This window comes from Myripristis murdjan, chromosome 24 (genome assembly GCF_902150065.1).
Source record: "Myripristis murdjan chromosome 24, fMyrMur1.1, whole genome shotgun sequence".
In the NCBI taxonomy this organism is placed as follows: domain Eukaryota; kingdom Metazoa; phylum Chordata; class Actinopteri; order Holocentriformes; family Holocentridae; genus Myripristis; species Myripristis murdjan.
In genome coordinates, this window is record NC_044003.1 from 5,940,039 (window position 1) to 5,964,815 (window position 24,777).

Below are 24,777 nucleotides of genomic sequence, written 5' to 3' on the forward strand. Positions count from 1 at the left end.
CTTTGTTTTCAATGCAGTTTCACTTGTTTTTACACATTTTTTTCTAAAATCAAGGATAAACATGATGAAACAAGGCAGAATCAGTCAGATCAGCCCACTAGGATCAAGAAAATTTGCATCAAGTTGATTAGGGTTGGAAACAAGTGGGATTATCTCATTCCTTTTGCAGATTTTTGACTTTGTATGAAGAAAAACAAGATTTTAACACTGAATAAATGACTAAATGACTTGTTAACATGGAGATCTTTGCGATGAAGTGATAGTAAAAAGAAAAAAAGAAAAAAAAAATCAACAGAAATATCCGACATTGCTTCAACATAATCTCTGTGCGGTAGTGACTGTAATTCTCTGCCACTGTTTTTTGGGAGTTGTAGTTTGTCCCTCTTACTTCCAGCTCTCAGGGTGTATTCATCCCCGGCCCAGTAAGACTTCACTTCCCAAGATGCAGCTGGCTCAGAGCGACCACAGGCCCTCCTCCTTCCCAGAAGCGCTTCCCAAATCCAAATCCAACATGGCGCTGTCCACAGACGGAGGCGGACGCTTCGGCGTCTGAGAGAGAAAGTCAGCAGGAAGTCGAGGAGAAAACTGTCACACGCAGGGACGGAGGGATTAACAATCTCTGTGGTTTGTGTCCCTCCTCCTCTTCCTCTCAGGTCCTCCTCCTCCTCCTCCTCCTCTCCTCCCGTCTGGTGGTTTACTTCTGCAGCTCCTGCGGTGTGCTGAAGGTCTCGTACACGTTCGCCGCAAACTCCTTCACCTGGTCGATCATCAGCAGGTCCTGAGGACAGAGAGAGAGAGAGAGAGAGAGAGAGAGAGAGAGAGAGAGAGAGAGTTCATTTTTATTTTTTTCATAATTTCATTCCTCTGTCCAACCCTGTCTCCTGAAAATTATGTTCCCATACAACTAAACTGCATTTCTTAATTCTTACATTTAAGCATATTCTGTGATGGATTATGTTTGTTTTTGATGCAGGTTCCTACTCAAATATCTTGGTTATTGTCTTTTTTTTTCTTCCTTCTATTTTTGTTTTGTTTTGTAAGTGCATTGTAAAAATGTATAAATGTAGCAGGATGAATGATATAATTGATGAAAGCAATTACAGAAGATATGAAAACCTGCAATAAAATAGTAAAAAAAATATCTTGTAAATCATGTCTGGACACTTGGTGAAGGGTTCGGGAAAAGTTAGGTTCAGGCATAAAAAACACTTGGTGGACGTCTTCACTTTCCTGTAGAAAACTGACAAAGATGGACCCACTCTACTTTACAAAAGTAGAAAGTAGGGCAGTAGGCAACTGATGATTACTTTAACTGTTTTACTGTTAATTAAACTACACTGCATTTTTTTGGATTAATCATTTTGTGTGTAAAGTCTCATGGGAAATGATCAGAGCCCAAAGTGATGTCTTCACATTGTTTCCTTCATACAACCAGCAGCCGAAAAAACCACAAAGTATTAATGTTATAAATACATGAATGGAGAGAGGAGAGATAATCTTAGCATCTTAGTGATTTTAGTGAAGCTGGAATGTGACAGTGTTTGGTATTTTTAGTTGATAAAGAACTAAAATGGATTAATTTTCCGTCGATCCGCTCCATGTTAGTGTTTTGTCTGTGCGTCTGAACTCGGGTCTCACCTGCACAAAGTGGCTGGGAGTCTCACTGCAGATGGTGTTGATCTGACCGTTCATGATGGGGATGATCTTCGCCAGCGGCAGACTGATGGCAGACAGACTGGACAGACAGACAGACAGAGAGACAGACAGACAGACAGAGACGAGAGAAACAAGTAAAGTCTGATGCAAAGTGTCAAAATGATTCTGATCTTTTTTTTCAGACTGTTAAACTGGACTGTCTATAGGAGGAAGACAAAGCAAAGATATAAAAAAAAAGCCCTTTTATGCGAATACGCTCATATTTTCTATTCCTCAAAGTAAGTCTGGACAACAAGCTACGGTGCAAATCTCTAAAAACATGTATTTCCATGTTAATCACCGCTGTTGTACTTCTAATTCCGTGGTGAAACAAAATATCACTGACACTGCATGAAAAACTACAGCTGTGATATCATGGATGTAGTGACAAAAGTTTGTATCTATCTATTTCTTTACATATTTCTGTGTTTTCAAGACGCTATTCAAAATGAAACAAAACATCAGAGTCAAACTGCTGGCGGCTCGCAGACCTTCTGTCAGAAAATGCAAAACACAACCAAATCAGCCACAGCGTGTCTAAAACAGACCAAAAAAAAAAAAAAAAAAAAAAAAAAAAAAAAAAAAACATGAGTCAACAGACGTGTCAGTCAAGCAGCTGACCTATCAGGAGCGGAGCTGAGGGCGGAGTCACCGGGAGGCGGGCGGAAGAACTCGGCCAGGTTGTCAAGGAGACGAGAGAAGCCGCGGTTCAGACAGGTGTTGAGGACGGTGCTGAAGTCTGGACTGGAGTCACACACACACACACACACACAGACACACACACACACACACACACACACACACACACGTTAGAGGACTTCATGTTCAAAAAGGTTGGCGCATACAGTTGAGATGACAGATCTCTGCATGCACGCGCACACACACACACACACACACACACACACACTAACACGCACACACACACACGGGCGTGGTGTTTACCTGTCCAACATGTCTCTGGTCTCGTTTAACAGTTTGATGGTTATGACATCGTTTTCTGTCAGCCCGCATGCCTGAACACAACACAACAAAACAGAACAGAATAGAATAGAATAGAATAGAATAGAGTTGATCAGTCTCCGGGTGTCTACAGATGTGTCTTTTGTTGTTTTTAATCTCTTATAATCCTTTGAAACATATACAAACAAACTATTAGTGGTACCAGAAGATATAATAATACTATCATTGCCATTAAATAAGAGTCACTAACAGTAGTAGTGGTAGTTGTTGTTGTACTAGTAGGAACAGTAATAGTATAAGTAATAGTAGTAGTTGATGTGTTAAGGCTACTAATTATTACTTGCATACTTTATTAATCTAGCCACTATTTTTTGAATAATCTTGTAGTGTATAAAGTGTCAAAAATAAAGCCAAAATCTGATGAGAAGTGATCAAGGTCCAAAGTAATTTCTTCAAATCGCCTCCTTAGTCTGACCAGTTGCACAAAAAAGCCCAAACCATTAATATGAATGATAAGATATGAACGGAGAAAAGGAAGACAACCTTAGCATCTAAGTGAAGCTGGAATCAGACGATGTTTGGTTTTTACTTCATAAATAATTAAAACCATTCATGATTATCTTCTATTTGGTTCAGCACTAAGTTATAACATCATAACTATAATTTTTATTAGTAGCAGCAGTAGTTGTATTATTCATAATAGTAGTTATACTTGTGGTAGTGTAGTGCAGTGTGGTAGTAGTAGTACACAGTATCAGTAAAGTGGTAGGACCAGTGGGAGTTGTATCATTAATATTAGAAGTTGCAATATTATTATTATTATTATTTGGTGTACTTCATAATATTATTTTCATTATATTATACAAAACCAACAGAATTTAGCCAACTGTGTGACAAGGTCATGGCTTTCTTTCGAGTAGAATGAGGAAAGTGTGAGTGCAGGTCGGAGTGTGTGTGTGTGTGTGTGTGTGTTCAGCGACCTGGTCGGCCAGCGTGCTCTCCTCGTCTGACATCATGTACCAGGACAGCGGGCGCTCGGTCGAGCCCTCCACCTCCGCCCTGATCCAGCTCAGCTGCTGCTCCAGCTCCAGCAGGGACAGGCTCTGCTTCAGAGACAGCCTGCACACACACACACACACACACACACACACACACACACACACACACACACACACACACACACACACACACACACAGACAGCACTGTCATACTGGATCGAGCAGCATGCTGGTGGAGAGGCAGACAGGCAGAAAGACAGACAGACACTCACCCTCCCAACGAGTCCTGCACCGCTCTCTTTACCACTGTCATCAACTCTGTCAAGCCTGCAGAGAGAGAGAGAGAGAGAGAGAGAGAGAGAGAGAGAGAGAGAGAGAGAGGGAGAGAGAGAAAGAGAGGAGAGAGAGACAGACAGACACAGAGAGAGACAGTGTCAGACAGACAGAGAGCAACAGAGAGAGAGAGAGACAGACAGAAAGACAGACAGAGGGAGACAGAGAAAGAGAGAAAGACAGAGAGAGAGAGAGAGAGAGAGAGACAGAGAGAGAGAGAGAGGAGATAGAGGTAATTTGATACATTATAATTTACCAATTGGCATTTTATATCCATTCAGGGCAAATATAGAACAGAACAGAACAGAGCAGATCTTTATTGCAGAGAAAAGACATAAAACAGCAAATAGAATTAGATTTAAGGAAGAAAAAAAAAAAAGACTTTTCATCACAGCAACAGACAAACCCAAACAGCGTCTGGGTTTGCTGTGTGTACGCAAATAAGGAATTTAATATTCTTATTGCATTTGGGATGAAGGATTTTTTTTTTTTTTTTTTTTTTTTTTTTTATACACATTCCATAGCAGCTGTGACAGATTTATACCTGAGGGCAGAGGCTGCAGAGTGTGGGCGTGATGGGTCGCACGCCTGGTCTGGTCCTTCCATAAAGCATCTGTTATGTACATATCTGTCTCTCTGGCCATAAATTAGCTGGTAAAATTTGTTTCTTTTGGTCCTACCTCTGGCACTCAATTAACCAGAGATGCTGCAGTCATACCCAGTATTATTATTTACAGGCTGCTGTGAATTGCATGATTGTTTAATATACCTTGGAGCTTTGGCAATAGTACTCCTTATTTTTTCATGCCAATAAACTGAACTGACAAAGACAGACAAAGAAGAGCCGGGGATGGAAAACGTGTGTGTGTGTGTGTGTGTGTGTGTGTGTGTGTGTGTGTTTTGTACCGTCTCCCAGCAGGTGTTGGATGCTGGACAGATACTGCTGCTGGACGTCTGGAGGAGCCAGGGGAGTCTGGAAAAAACATACATACATATAAAGGCCACATAATTTAAAATAAAAGTTACAGTTAGACATCATTTCTCGTTTTCCCTCTGATGCACCCCTCTCTTTCTGAAACACACACACACACACACACAGAGAGACAGAGGGGGGCTCACCGCTGTGCTCTTGCCCACAGAGTTGTCCAGGTAGAGGTATCCACCGATGATGTTGAGCTGCACTCGCAGTAAAACCACCAGCATGCAGGTGCTGTACACCGCCACGATGCTGCGGGTGAAACCTGAACAACAACAACAAAAAAAAAAAAACATCCACACGGTCACATTTACATCCAAACGAACAAATAACACGAGCATCTCCTCTGAATTCATACCACCTCCTCACTGCCAGCACTGACAGGGAGCACTGCATTCAGAGTCAGGCAGCACAATCACAACAAAAACAATAACTCACATTATTTTTCTCGTGATTATTAATCATGATCCTGAGTCACCGTCATCTGTGGAACACCAAGAAAGCGTTAAATGTCTAGATTTTACTAATATATGACTTTTCAATCGTGCAAACTAAAATCACACCAGACCAGTTTAAGGATCCTTTCACATCTACCTCAACTGGTCCGGATTTTTGGACTTTTTCAGCCTCACTTCAGTTTGTTTCGGGTGTGGAAGCATTTTTTGGATGGTTCAGACGTTCACACCAATTACAGAGACACACACCCGTCGTGCAGGTGTGTGCAGTGTGTAAAATGAAGCCTGTCTCTTTAAGGGGAACAGAGTCATCTTCCTCCAGCGGACAGAAACCTCAGAGTCAAAGTGGTGGCCTTGTAGTGAATTCAAATTCAAGTAATGTGTTTTAGTAATATTATAGCAACAACAAAATTAACCTGTTCATTCATTTTTCTCCATTAATTCAAATCGCGATAAAAAGCTACCCGCCAAATAAAAACATGCCATGTTACACGCACACCTGTCTGTTAACCCATCAATGTCAGCATAGGTGATGACAGGACGCAGGTAAGTCATGTAAAGTTCTTTAGCGCGCTCGCATAATTACAGAGTGAAAACAAAACCAACCGGATCAAATGTTCACAACGCAACAAGAACATGAACCTCAGATCAGACTCTGAGGTGTGAAAAGGCCGTTACTGCGCCACCCGACATGAACATCAGCCCAAACAATAATCATACATGTTGCTTTTCCTGGACAACACCGAAATGCCATATAAGCATTTTTTAATCAATTAAAATAGGTCTCAGATCACATTATGGATTAAAAAAGCAGAAACAAGTGCTGTTTGCTCATTAACCGGTCGGTCAAGTTTAACTTAACCGACTCCTTTCTGCTCCTCCCCTCAGCTCTTACTATCTTTTCTGGTTCACAGTGATATTTTCCTCCATCTATTATCAAGGTGCCGTGACCTCTGACCTCCTTTTTGTTTGTCTAACACTGGAAACATGTCATGATGGTGTTACAGTGTCTGCGGTGCAGGACGAGACTTACTGATGATTTTCAGGTCCTCCCAGATCTCCAGCTTGTTGGCCGGTCTGTGGGGCGGGGCAACACAAACAGGAAGTCGCATTATTCGAAGTGTCTTAGCTCTTTCAAATATCGACGGCAAGCCCATACTCAAACATGGATGCTCAATGAAAAAAAAAAGGGTGATTAAAGTGGCAGATTTTAGTAAAATCTGTAGTTGGGCCAGAATAGTCGATGAATTGGTCAACATCCAACTGTCAGACTACACTTCTTTTTTTCCCCTCAGTGAGATTCAGGTGATAAAATGCTGTGACTTCATCATCTTTTATTTGTGACCATGCCAAACTTGCCTAATTGCACGACTTTTATAAACGTTATCAAACAGAAATTGACGCCACAAACTCTCTGACCTCAGAAAACTTTTGCACATTTCTCATAAAACTACATTTGAATGTGTTTTCTACTCACTTGGTCCTGAGTAGAGCGGTGAGGCTTTCTGAGTTGAGCTGGTGGATGATGGCTTCTCTCAATGTGGGGAGCATGGACAGCACTGCAGGACACACACACACACACACACACACACACACACAGAAGGTCAAGCCAAATGAGTTTTACTGTGTGTGGAGCAGAACTGAGCACTCACGTTCCAGTCTGGCCCTTGCAAAAACTCTAAAATTTGCACAAATCTGTTGGAGTAGTCGCACGCCCTTGTGTTCATTATTCAAGATGATATATTAGAGATCACATTTTCTCGACAAGTAGCTGTTTTTTTTTTTTTTTTATGGCGCAAGATTAATTACGCCGACTGCGGGTCTCGACTGCCCAGAAGCCTGAGTCAGCACAGACTCAGCTCCACGGCGACATCCAGTCAGGTTGGGTTTAAAAATCAGGCGAGAGGATGCACACAGAGACCACAGCACATGTTCAGTAGAGGATGTTGGTCTAATAAAACCAGCAGGGAAACAACAAAAAAACAACAAAAAAAAGCTTTGAGTGTGTTTGGGAAATCTGCTGGTCTGAAATGAGTTGGAAATCCTTTGTTGTTTCTCTCCTCGGCTTTCCAGCACACCGCTCATAAATGATCATTTCATTGTCAGCTCCATCCTGTTGCTGGTTGTCCATACCATTGGTGTGAAAGCATTACTACCCAATTCAACTAGTCATAAGTCGCGGTGCCTTCAAGTGCACATTGAAATGGAAGCACGAGTTTCCAGCCTGGCCGGCGTTCAAGTGCTCTGGATGGAAATATCTTAAAAACAACTTTAAAGCACCAAACATGGATGGTAAGAAATCTGTTCCTCCAAGGGTTTTAAACAACTACAAAAAGCAAAATTTAAAAGGCAGGCTTCTTATTTTTTATTCTGCAAGACTGCAGATACAAATTATTCTCTTTTTTTTTTTTTTTGTTACTGTCAAAAAACAAAATGATTTTCATTTTCTCCGCCACTTTTGGTGTCGTCATGAAATGTCACAACTCAGAAACTTGGGTATCATCGATACTTCCCAATTGCCTATTTGTAATTACAAATCCTGCAAAAATACAAGAAAAATATGTAATATTACTGAATATTAATTAACAATATACAGGGTTTTTCCTGCATATAAAATTACGAGGCGGCCGCCTCAGCCTAATTTCGTGCCGCCCCCGGCTCTCAAAACTATGACGTCGGGAAAATTGTTATATTCTGACAAGCGCCGTGGTAGATGGATGTCATTTTAACTGCAGTTGCAGCATTGCGCCGATGTGGTGGCGCTGTATCAACAAGAGTGCACTGGAAGTCCCTGCAAAACTGCCAAAGAGGAAGAGCAGAGCCGAGAAAACGCGAGCACATTGCAGGGGGTACGTGAAAACATAGGCGGAAATCTCGGGGGTGTCGGGGGGGACAAGACCCCTCCATCCATAAATTTTGAATAATATAGTAATATTCAATGAAAGTGCAATGCAAGCGGTGCTAATTATAAATGTAAAATAGTGGGTTTTTAAGTGTTAAAATGTTATGACCTCCCCCATGCCTCAAAGTGGTTTGGTCCGCATCCTGCTGCCGGCAGAGCGGCAGCTCGGTAACTTTCAGTCCGTCAGCCTGAGAGGCAGCAGCCTGATGAGAACTAGCAAGAAAACCTCCTCAAGTGAAAGCCAGTGAGTCATTTCTCACACCACTTGTTCACCAAGCACAAGACTGTAATATGAAAAGCGATATTTTTCCCCTGCTTGGTCCAAAACCTGCCTCTTTCAGCTCACTGTTTAAGCTAACTGCTAATGAGAGGGAGAGAGAGGACAGACCACAGGAGGAGCAAATACTGAGCTTTTATTCTTTCAATAAGTCTGTCAGGATATTAATGTCAGAAATAGTTCATATTTTACTGACATTTTGAGTTTGTCTCTACATAGATATCTATTTTTTGCATTTTAAACTGCATTATTTTGTAGCATAGTTTCATTTTCTTATTTGATCTAAAAGGGACAGTGTACAGCTCAAACATATACTGTATGTCACTATTTGATGCCATATCTTGCTTTGTTTTTTGCTGACACTACAATAAATTTTTTTGAAGAATAGTTTAATGTAGTTGGATTATTCAAGGTATTTCCTGTAGTTTTAGAGCTTATTTTGAGTTTCTAGTTCTTGTAAAGCTACTTTGATGGACTGTAGTGGAAATAGAATAGTGAGTAAAGAAATTAGGATTATTGCTTTTAATAGCATTATTTAAAACCTATGAACACTGGCCTAGCTTGTCTATTCAGAGAAGAAGTATCACTTCGGCTTATTTTTCAATCTATGTTATCACATGCATACTACTGCTCATTCATTGGTAGCTGAATTGTTAGGTCTGTTTGATAAGTAATTTACATTTTTAAAATAATAATAATTTAACATATTGTTAACATAAACATACACTAACACTAAATACCGAGTGTTTGAGCAACATATCTCCTCTGTGCTACAAAAGGTCCGTGGTAAAAAGTCCCTCCCCCTCCCCCGCATGATCAGGATGGTACCACCTCTGCCTCAATTTGAGCCAGGAAAAACCCTGAATATAGCTAGTGATAAATAGTTATTCAAGCGTTGTAACATCTCTGGTCCAATATAATGTCTATGTCTGGGAAAACAAAAAAGTCTGAATTTATATTATCCTATTTGTTTATTTCAAAAGTCCACTGGCCAATCAGACAGAGCCCTGGTTCTTAGGCCCCGTGTGATTGGCGAGAACCTGCATGTGAGCGTGAGTGGCGTGGTGCGGCGGCGGCTCCTCACCGGTCATGTTGCAGGTCCTCTGGTTGCTCTCGAAGTGGAACTGTCGTCTGGCCTGGGCGATGTACTCGGCCGCCTCCCTCTCCTGGATCTCCCTCATCTTCTTCTGGGCATATTTACCCAGGAAGTAAACGCCTGCCAGATTAGAACACAGATTAGATTTCAGATGTGTCAGAGTGGGCTCTAGTGAGGGACTGACACCAAGACCTGATGTCTGCCTGACATTGATGTTTTAGATCGCTGAAATATTTTCTCTTATCAAACTCCGATACAGACAAAATTAAACATAACAATATTTTTTAACCACATACCTCCACTGATAATGTGACGATATTACAGGGATGTCTATTGACGATGACGATTGTATTTATGCAATGAGATTTCTGATGAATAATCATCAGTAAAGCATATATGATAACTAAATGGGTAAAGGCTAAAACAGTCTGGTAAATTCAGAAAACTATATCCCTTTACTGTAGTGCAACTTTTGTAACAAGGAAAAGACCAGAGTTACTGGTTATCAGGTGTTACGATACCGAAAATCCCACACAATATCAATATAATATCGAAATATAGTTCAGCACTGGAGTTTACTGCAGGAGAAAACATAACAGCAGTGCAGATGAGATGTGCAGTATGATGGGGAACTAAACACACTATAACAGAGGTAAACTGTACACTCAATGTCAAGGACACATCCGTTTTAAAGTGCTGATCTGTGATGGAGGCTCAGTTTGCACTGCATTACTGTGCTGCTGATGCTCGGTGTTGTGAGGCTTTTGCTTACGGCGAGTTTATTCCACTTAGGTGATGATAGGTCTAAACATGGTTGGACTCATATAGATATTTGAAAGGCCATCAATGCTTTGTGAATTGACTTTTTTGGATTTTCATGCGAAAATATCCCTACAAATTAAAAAAGAAATAAATATAAGAATTGGGTGTTTTTTGCATGTTTTTTCTTGCCAGGCTGGAAAAGCATGCAACGGCTTTTAGACCAACATGGGACGCTAAAACTCTCCACTGAAACTGAGAGGATGACAAAACAGTTTCAAGCAGGTTTGCAGATTAACATAAGAGGGTTGAAAAAAATAATATACTCACTTCTTTACCATCAGTGGGCAACACTGACTGATAATCTTTTGGTTTTTCTTAACAGCTAATAGAAACCATATTGATCTGCCCCTGGTGTACACTGAACCAAGTGTCTTATACTGGCTTTTGATTAGTTTCTCTTGTGTTTCTGCAGTGGAAATAATCACTAAAAGAAGGCTAAAAGAAGTAATGATGGTTTACAATATCATAAGAAAAATCAAAAGTCTGCGATATTACAAACATGATCCTGGCCTGACTGGCTGTTTATCAGTAAACTGCAGCTGCAATGTCGTGCCAGGGAAATGCACAGTTCACAGCAACAGAAATGCATTATGCATTAAGAGTGGTAGCAGAGACTAATAGCCTAACCTTGCAAGGCAACTTTAAAGTGGCATAATGTATGCAGATGAATTATGTAAAGTTGATGCAGCAGGACGGGATCTGCATCAAACTGCTGAAGCACTGCAGCCAGCCATCAGCCGAATGGAAAACAATAAACTGTGTCTGTGTTTGGGGAATGAATTCACCGTTAACTTTTGAGACCTGAGCAAACTCCACTCACAAAAAAATTGCACAAAATATCAAAATTAATCAAATGTTACCCTAAACTTAGCACAGAAAAACTAAACAAAAGTGCAAAAAACAATAATTACTACTAATTACTAATACATATTTCAAACAGTATAACAAAATAACGATAAAGTAATAAATAGTGGGGAAGGGAAAAAAAAAACAAGTCACTTGAATACTGTGATTCTTTTTTTTTCATCAACTTTTTGATTATAGAATCGATTTAAAATAAAAAAAAATATTGGTATATTTTTGTGAAACTACATGAGCTAAGGAATCTGTTGGCACCGTGAATGTTATGCTGGGTTATCTGCAAGGCGGAAAATGTTGCTTTAAAGTTGGGCTAACTATTTGGTGATAAACTCAAGAATCGCACTATATATCGAGTCGGCACCGGAGTATCGTGATAGTATCGAATTGGAAGATAAGCATTATAGTCCCAGCCCTATTACATAGTCAACAAGCATTTACCCCACCACTTCGCTAAAGTATTGTCTACCCAGCCATTTATAATATTCACTTGTCATATTTCATTCTTGTCTGATGTTAAACCAGCCACAGCCCAGCTAAGCTCAGTTAATAAGCTACCGATTAGCGCCGAGGCATGCTGGTCTCTTTTATACCGTCAAGCCAAGGCTCCGATGCAAAACCTGAACATTTAATTTCCATGGATTATTATTTAAAGTAGCGTGATTTTCCGCAAAGGAAACAGGTTAGTTACTCAATGGGAACCAGTTTCCAAATCGGCATACACTTAATGTGCCTAACTGCACTAATTGCAGTGATATTTCGAGTTTAAATATGTGTTCACCCGTCAAACTAAGTCGATGCTAGTGCGGTGAGCGGTGACGTTATTTAGCGGAGTGAAGCGGCTTTAAAAGTTGAATTTATATTAAAAATACGACTGCTTAATTTCATATATGTATGCCGAATGACAGAGTGATTCAAGATAATTCAGAAAAGTAACTGAGAAACAATTCCCAAGCGTTAAATATTTTGTGACAAGCAAGGACAGTTTAAACTTGAAGATTTCTAAGCGCAGGTCGGTACATTAGTCCCATATGTCTCGGTGCTGCTGTTTAGCTAGCAGAGCTGAGTTAGCTAACAGAAATACCTCCAACTACAGCTCCGGCGAAAATGAATTTCCTTCTGTGGCGTTTCACAAAGTTCCAAGCCGAAGAAAACATGCTGGGACAGAGAGGACGAGACGAACCACAACGAGAGAAAAAAAAAGCTCCGCAGTTTAAACTTGACGCGGACTATTTTCTGGACATGGTATCACAAGAGTTTCGGTTTAGCTACCGTGCCTGCATGCTAGCTGTCAAACCGCGGCGAGCGTCAAGCTGCACGTTACAAACACCCAACAATACAGCTTCCGGTGATGATTTCAAAATAAAGACCCCCGATTGAACAGTAACAACACAACATCACCCAAAACACACAAAAATGTGTGTTCCCTTCACAGCCTGTTTTCATTGCCACATTGGCTTAGAGAATTGTATTATGAGGTTACACTGATACTGACATGTATTATGTACTGACAATTTATTAAACACCGGATATCGGCCAGTCAGATTTTGATTGCATATTTATTGCACTTGTAGTTTGACGCAATAATTTGATCAGATTCTCTACAAGTATGAATTAAAGTGTTTAAAAAAAAAAAAAAAAAAAAAAGTATGAATTAAAGTGTCCGTATGCATGGATGTGTGCATGTATATGTATGTAAGCTACTTTTATCATCGTTGGGTTTTATGTTCCTGTGGAGGCATTATTGGTTATTCATGAATACAGTTCTGCAGCAATTATTGAGCAATTGGATTTTTTTTTTTTTTGTAATATTTGGGGAAGAAAATGATTACATTTTGAACACTGATATTGGTAAATGGCTGTTTTAATTGAAAAAAAAAAATCCTTATCAGACTGTTAAAAAGGTTGCTCGTATGAAGACAGGTCTATCATGATGAATAAAAAATTTATTCGATGCTTTATAAGTTGCTCCTGAAGGCCGGTGTTGCTGCTTTATCAGCGCATTTTTCCCCCGACTCACGCAATAATTTTTATTTTGAAGGAAAAATCGGACACACTTCCTGTACTTGCCCGGCTCACTGTGTCAGACTTGACGCATCGAGCCCAGCATGACTGGCTGGTGACGCGCATCGAGGAATGTGAGCTCGATTACTTCCGTCTGGAACTGGTCCGACCAATATTATCCTCCCCCTTCAGCTGGTCAGCATGGTGCGAGGGCAGCAGAGGAGAGAAATCGTTTGATAAATTCGTTATAAAACCAATTAAATAGTCACTTTTTTCCGCGCAAAATGATTTTTATTAGGATAAAGTCTCTGTAGGCTCGATATGGGGACAGAGAGGGAGCAGAGTTTCCATCCAAGTGATGAAGAAATCCAGAGGTGGATGGCCAGTGCTTTTGACATGGTGAGAGGCAGACTCAATAATCAATCAGTTAATCAATTAATCAGTTAATGCAACGCCTATAGGAGGATTCACATGAGGGGAAATGCCATTCATCCTTTTCAAGTCATATTTTTTCCTTAAAGACTCTTCTTGTCTGGTTGCAGCCTGTGAATTGACTCTATGTGTGTGTGTGTGTGTGTGTGTGTGTGTGTGTGTGTGTGTGTGTGTGTGTGTGTGTGTGTGTGTGTGTGTGTGTGCGTGCGTGCGTGTAGGCTAAAGATGCTCTGGAGAACGGGGAGGTGCCGGTCGGATGCCTGCTGGTCTACAACAACCAGGTGGTGGGAAAAGGAAGGAACGACGTCAATGAGACCAAAAATGTGAGGAAAAAGTAAAAAAGTTTGAGCGAAATCTTTGTCTCTTTTCCTACATGAGAGAGAAAACCTCACGTCAAACTCCACGGTCAAATCTGTTTGTCAAGTAAAGAAAAACTCCACAAAAACTAAAATTCAATCGTTTTCTAGCTGAAGTCCAGTTCGTACAGCCACCAACCACACAGCTGTTTTTTTTTTATTTATTTATTTATTTTTTTATTCCACCTCAAAATCAACAACAATAACAATAACATTTATAAGATTTATACTCCAAAATGACATCAACCTCACTGGAAATGTAATAGTGATAAAAAAAAAAAAAGCAAAAAACAAAAACAGAGCTTATGTACACATGTATTCACATTTATTTTTAACATGAATTAAAAAAAAAAAAAGATAAGGTTTTGTTCTGCATTATGTGGGCGATGACCCAGTTTCCATTTTGAGGTGAACTGTTCCTTTATTGCTTGTGCACAGAACACTTCACATGTTGTTGTTGTTTTTTTTTTTAATTATTATTATTTTATTATCTGCTTGTTTTGGTGCTTGTCCATCCTCTTCATAATTCATTTCATGCTGCACCCATTTCATTTTTATAGTATTTATTCTTCTTATTCTTCGTGTCATTTCACCTGGTATTTTGCATATATTAGCCTGCTGTCTTGATAATTTTTTATTTAGTATAATCTCTAGTTTTCTACTCTTTCCCTGATGTTATTTCACTGCTGCTACCACTGGAGTTTAGTCTCTCTTCAGTGCAGGACTTCCACATGGTTCTCCTGTTGTTCCTGCACACTGAGGTTCTGTAGGGAAAAATGCAAATCATGTTCAAATCTGACATTTTATTTGAAATAAGTGCACCGTGGATTATTTATGAGTGAGCTGAAATCACCAGCAGAGCCGTACGGTTTAGAAAATGTCTTAAATTTGGGTCTGCAAGGTGTGTGTGTTTGTGTGTGTGTCATTGAGCAAGGCAGCGATGAAGTGCTTGAATTTTCAATGGACCCTGGTATCAGACCTTCTGCAGCACAAAGAGAGAAAAGCTGAGAGTGTGAGTTAAATGCCGAGGTCTTTCTGTGTGTGTGTCTGTGTGTGTGTGTGTGTGTGTGTGTGTGTGTGTGTGTGTGTGTGTGTGCCAGGCCACTCGCCACGCTGAGATGCTGGCCCTGGACCAGCTGCTGGACTGGTGTCGCCATAGCAACGTGGACGCCGGGAGTGTGTGTGAGCGAACGGTGCTGTACGTCACTGTGGAGCCGTGCATCATGTGCGCCGCCGCCCTGCGCCTGCTCCGTATCCTCACTGCCGCTGCTGTGTGTGTGTGTGTGTGTGTGTGTGTGTGTGTGTGTGTGTGTGTGTGCACTATTGTTCCTTCACTCCCTGCCTGTCAGACATCCCTCTGGTCGTGTTCGGCTGCAGGAACGAGCGGTTCGGAGGCTGCGGCTCCGTGATGGACGTCACCTCCGCTCAGCTGCCACACACTGGGACGGCCTTCCAGGTGTGTGTGTGTGTGTGTGTGTGCGCGCGCATGCTTGAGAGTGTGTGTGTGTGTGTCTACTTCCTTAAAGTATACATTGCTTGTGTTGTTTGTATTTTTTGTTTACACTTTAGCCATTTTCTTATGATATGTGCTTTTTTTGTGGATGTGGGTGTTTGATGTGTCTGTGTGTGTGTTTGTGTGTGTGTGTGTGTGTGTGTGTGTGTGTGTGTGTGTGTGTGTGTGTGTGTGTGTCCAGTGTGTTGCAGGCTACAGAGCAGAGGAGGCTGTAGAGATGCTTAAGACTTTCTACAAACAGGAAAATCCAAACGGTGAATGAATTTCTCTTCCCATCTTCCCTCATCTTTCATTTTTCTTTCTCTACTTTACGATTCATTTATTGTCTTCTCATTCATTTCTCCTTTTCTTTTCTCTTCTTTTTTCTAAGTTACTCTCGCCGTCTCCTATTTCTTCTCCTCTTCTTTCCTTCTTTTTTCATAATTTCCACTTTTCCATATCACATTTCACTCTTCAGTCATTTTCTCTTCTCTCCAGCATCTTTAGTCTGTCTTCTCCTTTTTTATAAGACATTTTTTGCACCAGGAAACTTCTCTTCTCTTTTTCACATCTTCTGTTATTGTTTTTTCTTTCTTTATTGACTTTTTCATACTAATTAACACTGAAGTCTTATCAAAAACCAACATCATTTTCTCTGTTTCTCTCTCAGCCCCCAAACCAAGAACCAGGAAAGACTGATGCTGCCAAACAATTTATATCTCTCAATTCATGTTTTAGTTATTTTCTCCTTTTTATAGTGTCATTTGATAAATAAAAATATTACAAAAAGTGTTTTTTGCCTGTGTGAATTCAGTCTTCAAACACACTCAAAGATTTATTTGAGTTATTTGAAACACATAATGAAGATCTGTGTTGTGTCCACCTGCAAACACTGAGCAGGCGATTGGACGTCTTTCACCACAGCTGCCTGCAGGGGGAGCACTACACCAGCTCACTCACCATCAGAGCAAAACCAGTTTGGATGTACACCAGTTTGTCAGTCCTGTTCATGTCAGCCAGACGCTGATAATCACTCCAGATGAGATTAAATTCACAGAAGGTTTTCCCCATTTTGCACAATTTCAAGCAGTAATCTGAGTTTAAACTAAAATGATAGAAAAAAGAAAGTAAACTGACTGAGGATCTGGTGGTCAAACTCCTGCTGTAGTGACCGGAGATGCATTTGGCAATCGCAAAAAAATAAAAAGTATAAATCTGTTAAAGCAGAATAAGGCAGATCAATGACTCTTGACTCAAGAATATTCTGGAAACAAGTTGATCAGCGTTGGATTATCTCATCCTGCTGGCAGATTCCTTTCACCCCGTTGGAGGAAACACAAGATTTGAACTCTGAAGATGAGACTAGATAACTAATAAATGCTTTGAAAATGGATTAAATTTAACAGTGGAAGAGGATTTAAAGTGGACTTCTCCAGCAGAAACGGTAAACACAAAGCAACAGGGCCGCACATAAAGGGGGGGCAGGGAAAAGCTTTCTGGGGCTGAACGTTTTCTCCGCCCACCGGGAGAAGGGAAAATACGGAAGCCCTGCCTGGCCAATGTGCAACCATTAATAATGTGCAAACTACAATCTATTCCGGGTTTATGTGCAATTACCATGGGCAATGTGCAATCTATAGCAATTATGCAATTTATACCAGAGCAATGTGCAATCCTTACTATCTTATCTATACTTATATTACATTCTTCCTATGGGCAATGTACAATCTATTTTAGCACATGACACCTTACAATATATTATCTATGTGCAGTCTCCTGGGCATTGTATATGTACCATACAGCACGTTGCACTATAAAGATGCATTTTGCGCTTCATGTCGCTATACGGCACTTTCTTTTCTTATTGCCTCTGCACTGTTGCACATAAACCGTCATGGTCTCCGTCTGATTGTATAAATGTGTCTCTGTTGTATGCCTGTCTTTATTATTTTTTTATTTGTAGTATATGTTTTGTATTATGTGTCTTGCTCTTGCTGAGCTTTTTTTCTTTTCTTTTCCTTCTTACCCTTCTTTTTCACATCAACCTGCCAAGGGACTACGGTTGGAAATTAGCCTATGGCTACAAACCGGCATATTTACATGTATAATGTTCATTAATATGCCCTGTCCCCTTTCAAATAAATAAATAAATAAATATCTCCCCTTCTCCAGTGCTTAGAGACCTCAAGAGTCAGATACTCGTCTTCACTTGGACGTTCAGAGCTCTGACGTGATAAATCATGTTCTTCTGGTACTCCAGCTGGGTGTCGCGCCCCTGGAACACCTGGGACCACGGTACCAGGAGTCCATGACCTCCTGTGACACCAAACCTCCTACTGACCGCCTCCAGCCTCCATGTGTTGGTTCGAGTCAGGCAGATGTAGGGAGGGCCCGTTCTCTGGACCTTTCCAGGGGTCCAGACGTTTCTGTGGACGGGCCTGCAGAGCCAGGTGACCCAAATGACCGACTGTGTTTCAGCCGTAAACGAGAAGATGAGCAAGAACTTCCTACAGCGAAATGAAGAGAAGACCCAGACACTTCCAGTTGGCCCTAAAAATAAAAGGATTCTGTTTCTGATGCTTTTAGGCTTTAAAATTGAGGTCACAATCTGAAATGACACCAGGGTTTCTTTCTTGCGGTTGAGTTTGCGAGGCCAGATGAGCCAGTTTATCCAGAATCAGAAACAGAATCCCTTTATTTTTAGGGCCAACTGGAAGTGTCTGGGTCTTTTCGCTTTAGGAAGTTCTTGCTCATCTTCTCATTTACAGCTGAAACACAGTCGGTCATTTGGGTCACCTGGCTCTGCAGGCCCGTCCACACAAATGGCCGGACCCCTGGAAAGGTCCAGAGAACGTGCCCTCCCCAAATCTGCCTGACTCGAACCAACGCCTGGAGGTCCGGGACGCCTGGAGGCTGGACGGTGGCTGACTGGTGGTCAGTGGGAAGTTTGGTGTCATAGGAGGTCATGGACTCCTGGTACTGTGGTCCCAGGTGTACCAGGGGCACGACATCAAGCTGAAGTTTTAACTCACTGACCCAAAGTGCATTTTATCATTTGTGCAATACGGTGAAAGTGCCAGCGAGATGCCGAGGAGCTCCTTCCTGCCTCCCATCCAGAACGCTGCTGCTGCTGCTGCTGCAAGGATTTTAACCAAAACCCAAAAAGAGACATCACATAACTCCTGTTTTACACATCTTACGCTGACTCCCTGCGTCTTCCAGGATTGATTTTAAAGTTTTATTATTCGTTTTTAAAGCTCCAAATGGCCACGACCCCTCTTATATCATGGATTCCCTGTCGTTTTATAATCCTCCACGTCCCTTAAGATCCTCCGCAGCTGCTCTTTTAACTTTTCCCGAGGTCGATGTGGAAACCTCCGGGGGACGCCGCCTTCAGTCGCTCTGCCCCGAAAACACACAGCACTCTGCCTTTAAGTACCAGACTCGCCGACGCAGTGCACGGTTTTGAACGAAAACTCAAAATGCATCGTCTGCGTTAAGCACTTGGAGCTGCATCGTGTACCCGAGTATTTCCCGGTGTATCTTCGACTCGGCAGTAGGAACTTTCCCACCTCTGAATGCAACAGACAGCCAAAGTGTCACGAGGTGAACATCAGAAAGAAGAGTTTGGCTGCATGAGGCGAATTTCTTGCTTTCAAATAAATGAAATAAGTAAATATGAAGAAAAAAAACAGATTAAGAAACTAATTTAAAATGCTAATCTGCAAGTTTCCTGTGTGTTTTTTGCTTGGTAAAATTTGGTCTCCATTTTTGTTGCTAGGCGCTCATCGTTGTAGTGCTTCTGCTCTGCGCTTCCCAGAGGTCACCTGTCAATCAAACGGTGTGGGCGGGGCTTAGATTCTCTGCTGATGGAGTTTGAGCTGCTCTTCTTCTTCTGTTTATTTCAAACCAACTGGAAATGCAAAATGTATTAAGACAGAGGCAATTTGAAGATTGAGTATGTGTGTGTGTGTGTGTGTGTGTGTGTGTGTGTGTGTGTGTGTGCGTGTGTGTGTGCGTGTGTGTGTGAGGGGTGCAAAACCAATCCGTAAAAAAACAAACCGTTTATTCCACAACACACCCAACAAAGCCCAGAGTTACGAACACACCCAAACTGCATGAGAGCCACGAACCACACACACACACACACACACACACTGAGCTGACGAATGAATGAACGCACTCAAAGTTTTTTTTTTTTTTTTTTTTTTTAAATAGTCACTCCTGGTTTTCCAGTCCAAATGAAAAACACACCTTTACTCGCTTCACTTTTCTGGCTTGATAAACGTTCTATTTTATTATTTTATTATTTTTCTCAGCCTTTATTGACTCTTAATTTATTATCTCTGATTTTATCTGTGCTTTTGATTTATTCTGAATTTCTGTGGCTAGACCTTTTTTTTTCTTTTCTCAGTGTCTTCATTCTTATTTGTTGTTGTGTGATCTTTTAGCTTTAATTCAAATTTTTCTTGTCTTGTCTTAGTTTTTTGTCTAATTTTGTATCTGTCACTGAGCCACAAATGTGCTGTATGAATGAACTGACTTGACTTGACTTGACTAGTCTGAGTAGACTTTTTCTTTTGGATGAATATTTGTTGATTTCATGTTATTTTCCCAAATCTCTGAGTGAAAAAGAAAAATATTTTTGATTTTTGCCACTAAGACAAAATGCAGAGAATCTTAGAAATGGTTGTTTTTCTGTTTTTTTCCCCGATGTAAAAACAAACCAAAAATCTCAATACAAATCAAACCATGGATTTATTGAGCCTAGTGTGTGTGTGTGTGTGTGTGTGTGTATGGGTGTCTGCATGTGTTTACAGTCACAGAAAGTGTGCTGAGTGCAGACGTGGGTGGGTACATCTGTCATCACTGTGTGTGTGTGTGTGCGCGCGTGTGTGTGTGTGTGTTGTTTCTTCCTTAACCTAAGAGTGAGTGACAAAGTAATCAGATTACACTGACTCAGGGTAATCTATCATATTTCTAATCCCAGTCTTGATGAGGTAACTAGTTTCTGGAATAGAAAATATTTCTCTGTGTTTGAGTAAAAAAAAACAACAAAGCTCTGATGACTTCCATGTTATAAAAAAATGTTATATAAACCTGATTGATTGATGGATTGATTGATTGATGGGCTGACTGACTGATTTGAACACACACACACACACACACACACACATACCACGTAAACGCAGCAGTCCAAAGTAAAGGCAAACGCAGCAACACAAAGCTCGACTAAACCGTGGGCTCCGTGCTGCTCGTTAACATGCAAATTTATGCTAATTAATGCAGAGTAGAATATTCCAGAACGTTTTAATGTGTCACCTCAGAGTGGAGGAGTTGACGTGTTAATGAAGAGACGGCACACACACACACACACACACACACACACACACACACACAAACATGCAGAGTGCAGAGGAAGAGCTGGAAGTGCTAATGAACAGAGTGTGTTGTGTCAAAGTCTCCTTCCCAAACTGACAGGGAGAGGACACACACACACACACACATACACACACACACATACACACATACACACACACACTCACACTCACACACAGGAAAAAACAGCAGTGTAATGTCAGATGTCATATTGTAAAAAAGGTGAGAGAACAACACGGTGACAGGAAGAGTTTATCGTTTCGGTGTGTGTGTGTGTGTGTGTGTGTGTGTGTGTGTGTGTGTGTGTGTGTGTGTGTGTGTGTGTCCTCACGTGTGTGTTCCAGTGTTGTGAAGCTGCATGGAGACGGCAGCCACCTCGCTCCACCCCTCTGTGCTGCCCCTGGAGGGGAACTCAACGCCCGGCCGAAAACGTCAAAGTTGATGTTTTTTTGTGCTCTATTCAGTCCAGTTCTACTTTATTTTGTTCTCTTCACTTTTAGAAGGTGCCATTCTATTCTACTGTATTCTATTCTATCCTATTATGTTCAAAGATGATGTTTTTTTTTGTCTTCTATTCAGTCCAATTCTTTGCAGTTCTTTTCTATTTTATTCTGTTCTATTCAGCTTTATAACGTGCCATTGTATTTCATTCTATTCCATTCTATTCTATTCTATTCTATTCTATTCTATTCTGTTCTGTTCTATTCTATTCTGTTCTGCTGCAGTCAGTTTGATTCTATTTCATCAAGTTCAAGTTCAAAGTTGATTCTTCTATTCTATTCAGTCCAGAAAGTGTAGATTCTGTTCTATTTTATTCTCTTCTATCTTGTTTTTTAAGGTGGTGTTCAGTTCCACTCTGTTCTGCTCTATTCTATTCTATTCTATTCTATTCTATTCTATTCTATTAAGTTCAAAGATGATGCTTTTTGTATTCTATTGAGTCCGATTCTTTTCAGTTCTCCTCTATTTCATTCTGTTCTATTCAGTTTCATACGATGCTATTCTATTCTGTTCTGTTCTATTCTATTCTTTTCTATTAAGTTCAAGTCCAGTCCAGTTCTTTGCAGTTCTCTTCTACTTTATTCTGTTCTACTCGATTTCATTCTATTAAGTTACATTGTACTCGGTTTAGTTCTGTTCTATTCAGTTCTATGCAGTTCAGTTGTACTCTACTGAGTTCTATTCAGTTTGGGTTCTGTTCCTCACAGTGTGTGTGAACAGTCTGAGATGGTGGGAGAGGGTTTTGGGTGAACTGCACCTTTACACGTCTAATTCTTTGGAGAGAGACCTGTGCATTACACGCTTAACAGAGTGTTATTACAGAGTGTTCTCTCTCTCTCTCTCTGTGTGTGTGTGTGTGTGTGTGTGTGTGTGTGTGTGTGTGTTCTTTATATCATGTCTTAGTTGTGTTTGAGGTTTGGGTTTCCATGGCGACAGAGATCTGGAATAGCTGTTAGGAGGATTGGACCAATAAAAAGCTCCTCTGTCCTCCGCCTCGTCCCAGCCGCTGCTGTGTGTGTGTGTGTGTGTGTGTGTGTGTGTGTGTGCGTGTGTGTGTGTGTGTGTGTGTGTGTGTGTGTTATCCCAGCCAGTAGAGTGAAGCAGGCCAAACATTAACTCATCAGGCTCATATTGTTATAATTGATCGACTGGGCCTTTCCCACATATTAGACACACACACACACACACACACATAAAGGACATTTATAGTGTGTTTTCCCTGCTGGACTCTGTTGAAACTCGGAGAGAAGCTGCAGCAGAGTGATGAGGTCGTGTTGTGATCATGAATCAACATTTCAGCAGATTTTTATTTAAAAAATCATTTCTGTTATCAGTGTGTGTGTGTGTGTGTGTGTGTGTGTGTATAAACTCCAGTTGTTACTCTCACCTAAATAAAACATTATTACAAAAGCAAAACATCCGATGGCCACTGAAAAAGCGCTGCCTGCAGTCTTTATGCTGAAGGCTGTACTTTTCTCCGCCCGATGGTGTGTGTGTGTGTGTGTGTGTGTGTGTGTGTGTGCAATAACCAAATCTGGGAAAATTTACACCCGAGCAACGTCGCCGGATCAGGTGATTTTCAGCCACAGGGAGGACAGGAAATACGATCGACTTTTCCTGTTTTTATTGATTTTGGTGTTGATTTGATTTGGTCTTAATTAGAGTTATTAATGAAATAAATGTTATTACAGAAGAATAATGACAAATAAAATGACTGTATTGTTGCAGACAGTGAGTTCAGTTTGGTTTCTGTCATTAAAGATGAAGGATTTGATTTGTCTCCAGTTTGTTCATGGAGCTGCGGCTCATGTGGGCGTTCGTCTGAGTGTCTGTGCGCCGTGCAACCAAACCAGAAAACATAACGTAACATAAATCTAGAAAACTCACAGCCTTAGCCGACTGTGATGAGGTGCCGCTGGCTGTTGACATGTTACATCATCGATCTGTACATCATGCAGGAGAAGCTGTTTATGTTAGTCGTGCATCCTCCCTTACATCACATCAGTTTAGGCCAAACAAAAAAATACCTTGGGTTCCGGTTCCTTGTCATTTAAGGGCATGAATAGGTAGGGAATTTATTTTATTTTATTTTTTATTTTATTTAGCATTTTAAGGATGGGTAGGGGGGATTTTATTTTATTTTATTCTTTTTTTTTTTTTTTTTTTTTAAATTTTCAGAAGCGATGCATGGGTTGCTTTTTAAATATAATTAATTCCCTTTTATCGCATGGCCTTTTACTAAGCAGTGGTTTTAATGTAACTTGTATGTTTTTATTGTCTGTGAGATCTTTTAATACCTTGTTTTATCTTGTTTTATGTATTTGTATTATGTTTTATTGTTGTATGGGATCTTTTAGTAGCTTACTCTATCATTGTTTTATGTGTGTTTATTTGTGATTTGTTTTTATTGGAAAGCACCTTGTAACCTTGGTTTGGAAAGGTGCTATATAAATAAAAATAAATAAATAAAATAAATAATTCAATATTTGCATCAGTTACCACCTTTTTAACGGACGGAGCAGCGTTATTACTAGCAGAGGGAGGTGTCTCTGGCTCGCATTGCAGCGCCAGGTACCTGAAGTCAAATACACCCATCACGCCCACCGCCATAGAGCCAAGCTCCAAATCTACAATGACACTGTTTCACCTCTTTCACTACGTCTGCAAAGGTTTTCTCACGTAGTCGGATTATTTTCACTGGTGGTTTGCGAGGACAAATCACACACACACACACACCGTGCGGAAGTCCATTCTTCCCAGCCAGTGCTGTCGGTGGCGCGTGATTCCATGAAGTTATTTTCCGAAGTTACGCGAGAACATCACAAATAAGGCGAGTGCAACATACATCAAAATAAAAGCCCTGCTTAACGTTTGACCGATGCCAACAAGGTCCCACTCGGTCGCATAGTGCCTTTATTTTATTTTTTTATTTTTTATTTTAGGCCAATAAAATAACCTGACTCAAGGTTAAATGCGACACTCGGTCGGGAACCGGAACCCAGAATTTTTTTTTGTCTGGCCTTCGCACAGGTGTGGCATTTCTCAGAGTAAAATAACGCCACGTGCTGCGGTCCATGATTCAACCCGTCCAACTGTCACAGGCACAGTAGCCGCCACGGAAACTGAAACTATAGTGAGTGAAATTTGTTTGTTTATTGTTTCATTTGTTTCAATTGTTTGTAGGAACTCTAGTGACTTAACTTGACCAAAAACAAACAAACAAACAAAAAAAAAAAAACC

At 40.7% G+C, this 24,777-nt stretch overlaps 3 protein-coding genes across 3 annotated transcripts in view; 1 reads left to right on the top strand and 2 right to left on the bottom strand.

The window, feature by feature from the left end:
- Window positions 1-171: 171 nt before the first annotated feature.
- On the bottom strand, window positions 172-12,658 carry pex3 (peroxisomal biogenesis factor 3). Its single transcript, XM_030047869.1, has 12 exons — window positions 12,458-12,658; window positions 9,682-9,813; window positions 6,896-6,977; window positions 6,452-6,495; window positions 5,107-5,228; window positions 4,894-4,960; window positions 3,927-3,981; window positions 3,636-3,774; window positions 2,638-2,708; window positions 2,317-2,439; window positions 1,639-1,735; window positions 172-778 (listed from the first exon to the last, which is right to left on the bottom strand). Exons 1-12 carry the CDS (start codon window positions 12,528-12,530, stop codon window positions 695-697), a joined length of 1,089 nt encoding a protein of 362 aa, XP_029903729.1. The 5' UTR covers window positions 12,531-12,658; the 3' UTR covers window positions 172-694.
- An 881-nt stretch (window positions 12,659-13,539) lies between these two features.
- Window positions 13,540-16,449, top strand: adat2 (adenosine deaminase tRNA specific 2). The gene is made up of 6 exons (XM_030047870.1): window positions 13,540-13,776; window positions 14,028-14,132; window positions 15,266-15,416; window positions 15,515-15,621; window positions 15,860-15,932; window positions 16,328-16,449. Exons 1-6 carry the CDS (start codon window positions 13,699-13,701, stop codon window positions 16,354-16,356), a joined length of 543 nt encoding a protein of 180 aa, XP_029903730.1. The 5' UTR covers window positions 13,540-13,698; the 3' UTR covers window positions 16,357-16,449.
- Window positions 16,450-17,848: 1,399 nt separating this feature from the next.
- The window catches only part of aig1 (androgen-induced 1 (H. sapiens)), a 28,682-nt gene continuing 21,753 nt past the window's right edge, over window positions 17,849-24,777 (bottom strand). Inside the window, exons 7-8 of the mRNA XM_030047820.1 lie at window positions 18,365-18,636; window positions 17,849-18,164 (exon numbers count right to left, since the gene is read on the bottom strand). Coding sequence (XP_029903680.1) covers window positions 17,849-18,164; window positions 18,365-18,636 — 588 coding nt within the window. The remainder of the gene's footprint in view (window positions 18,165-18,364; window positions 18,637-24,777) is intronic.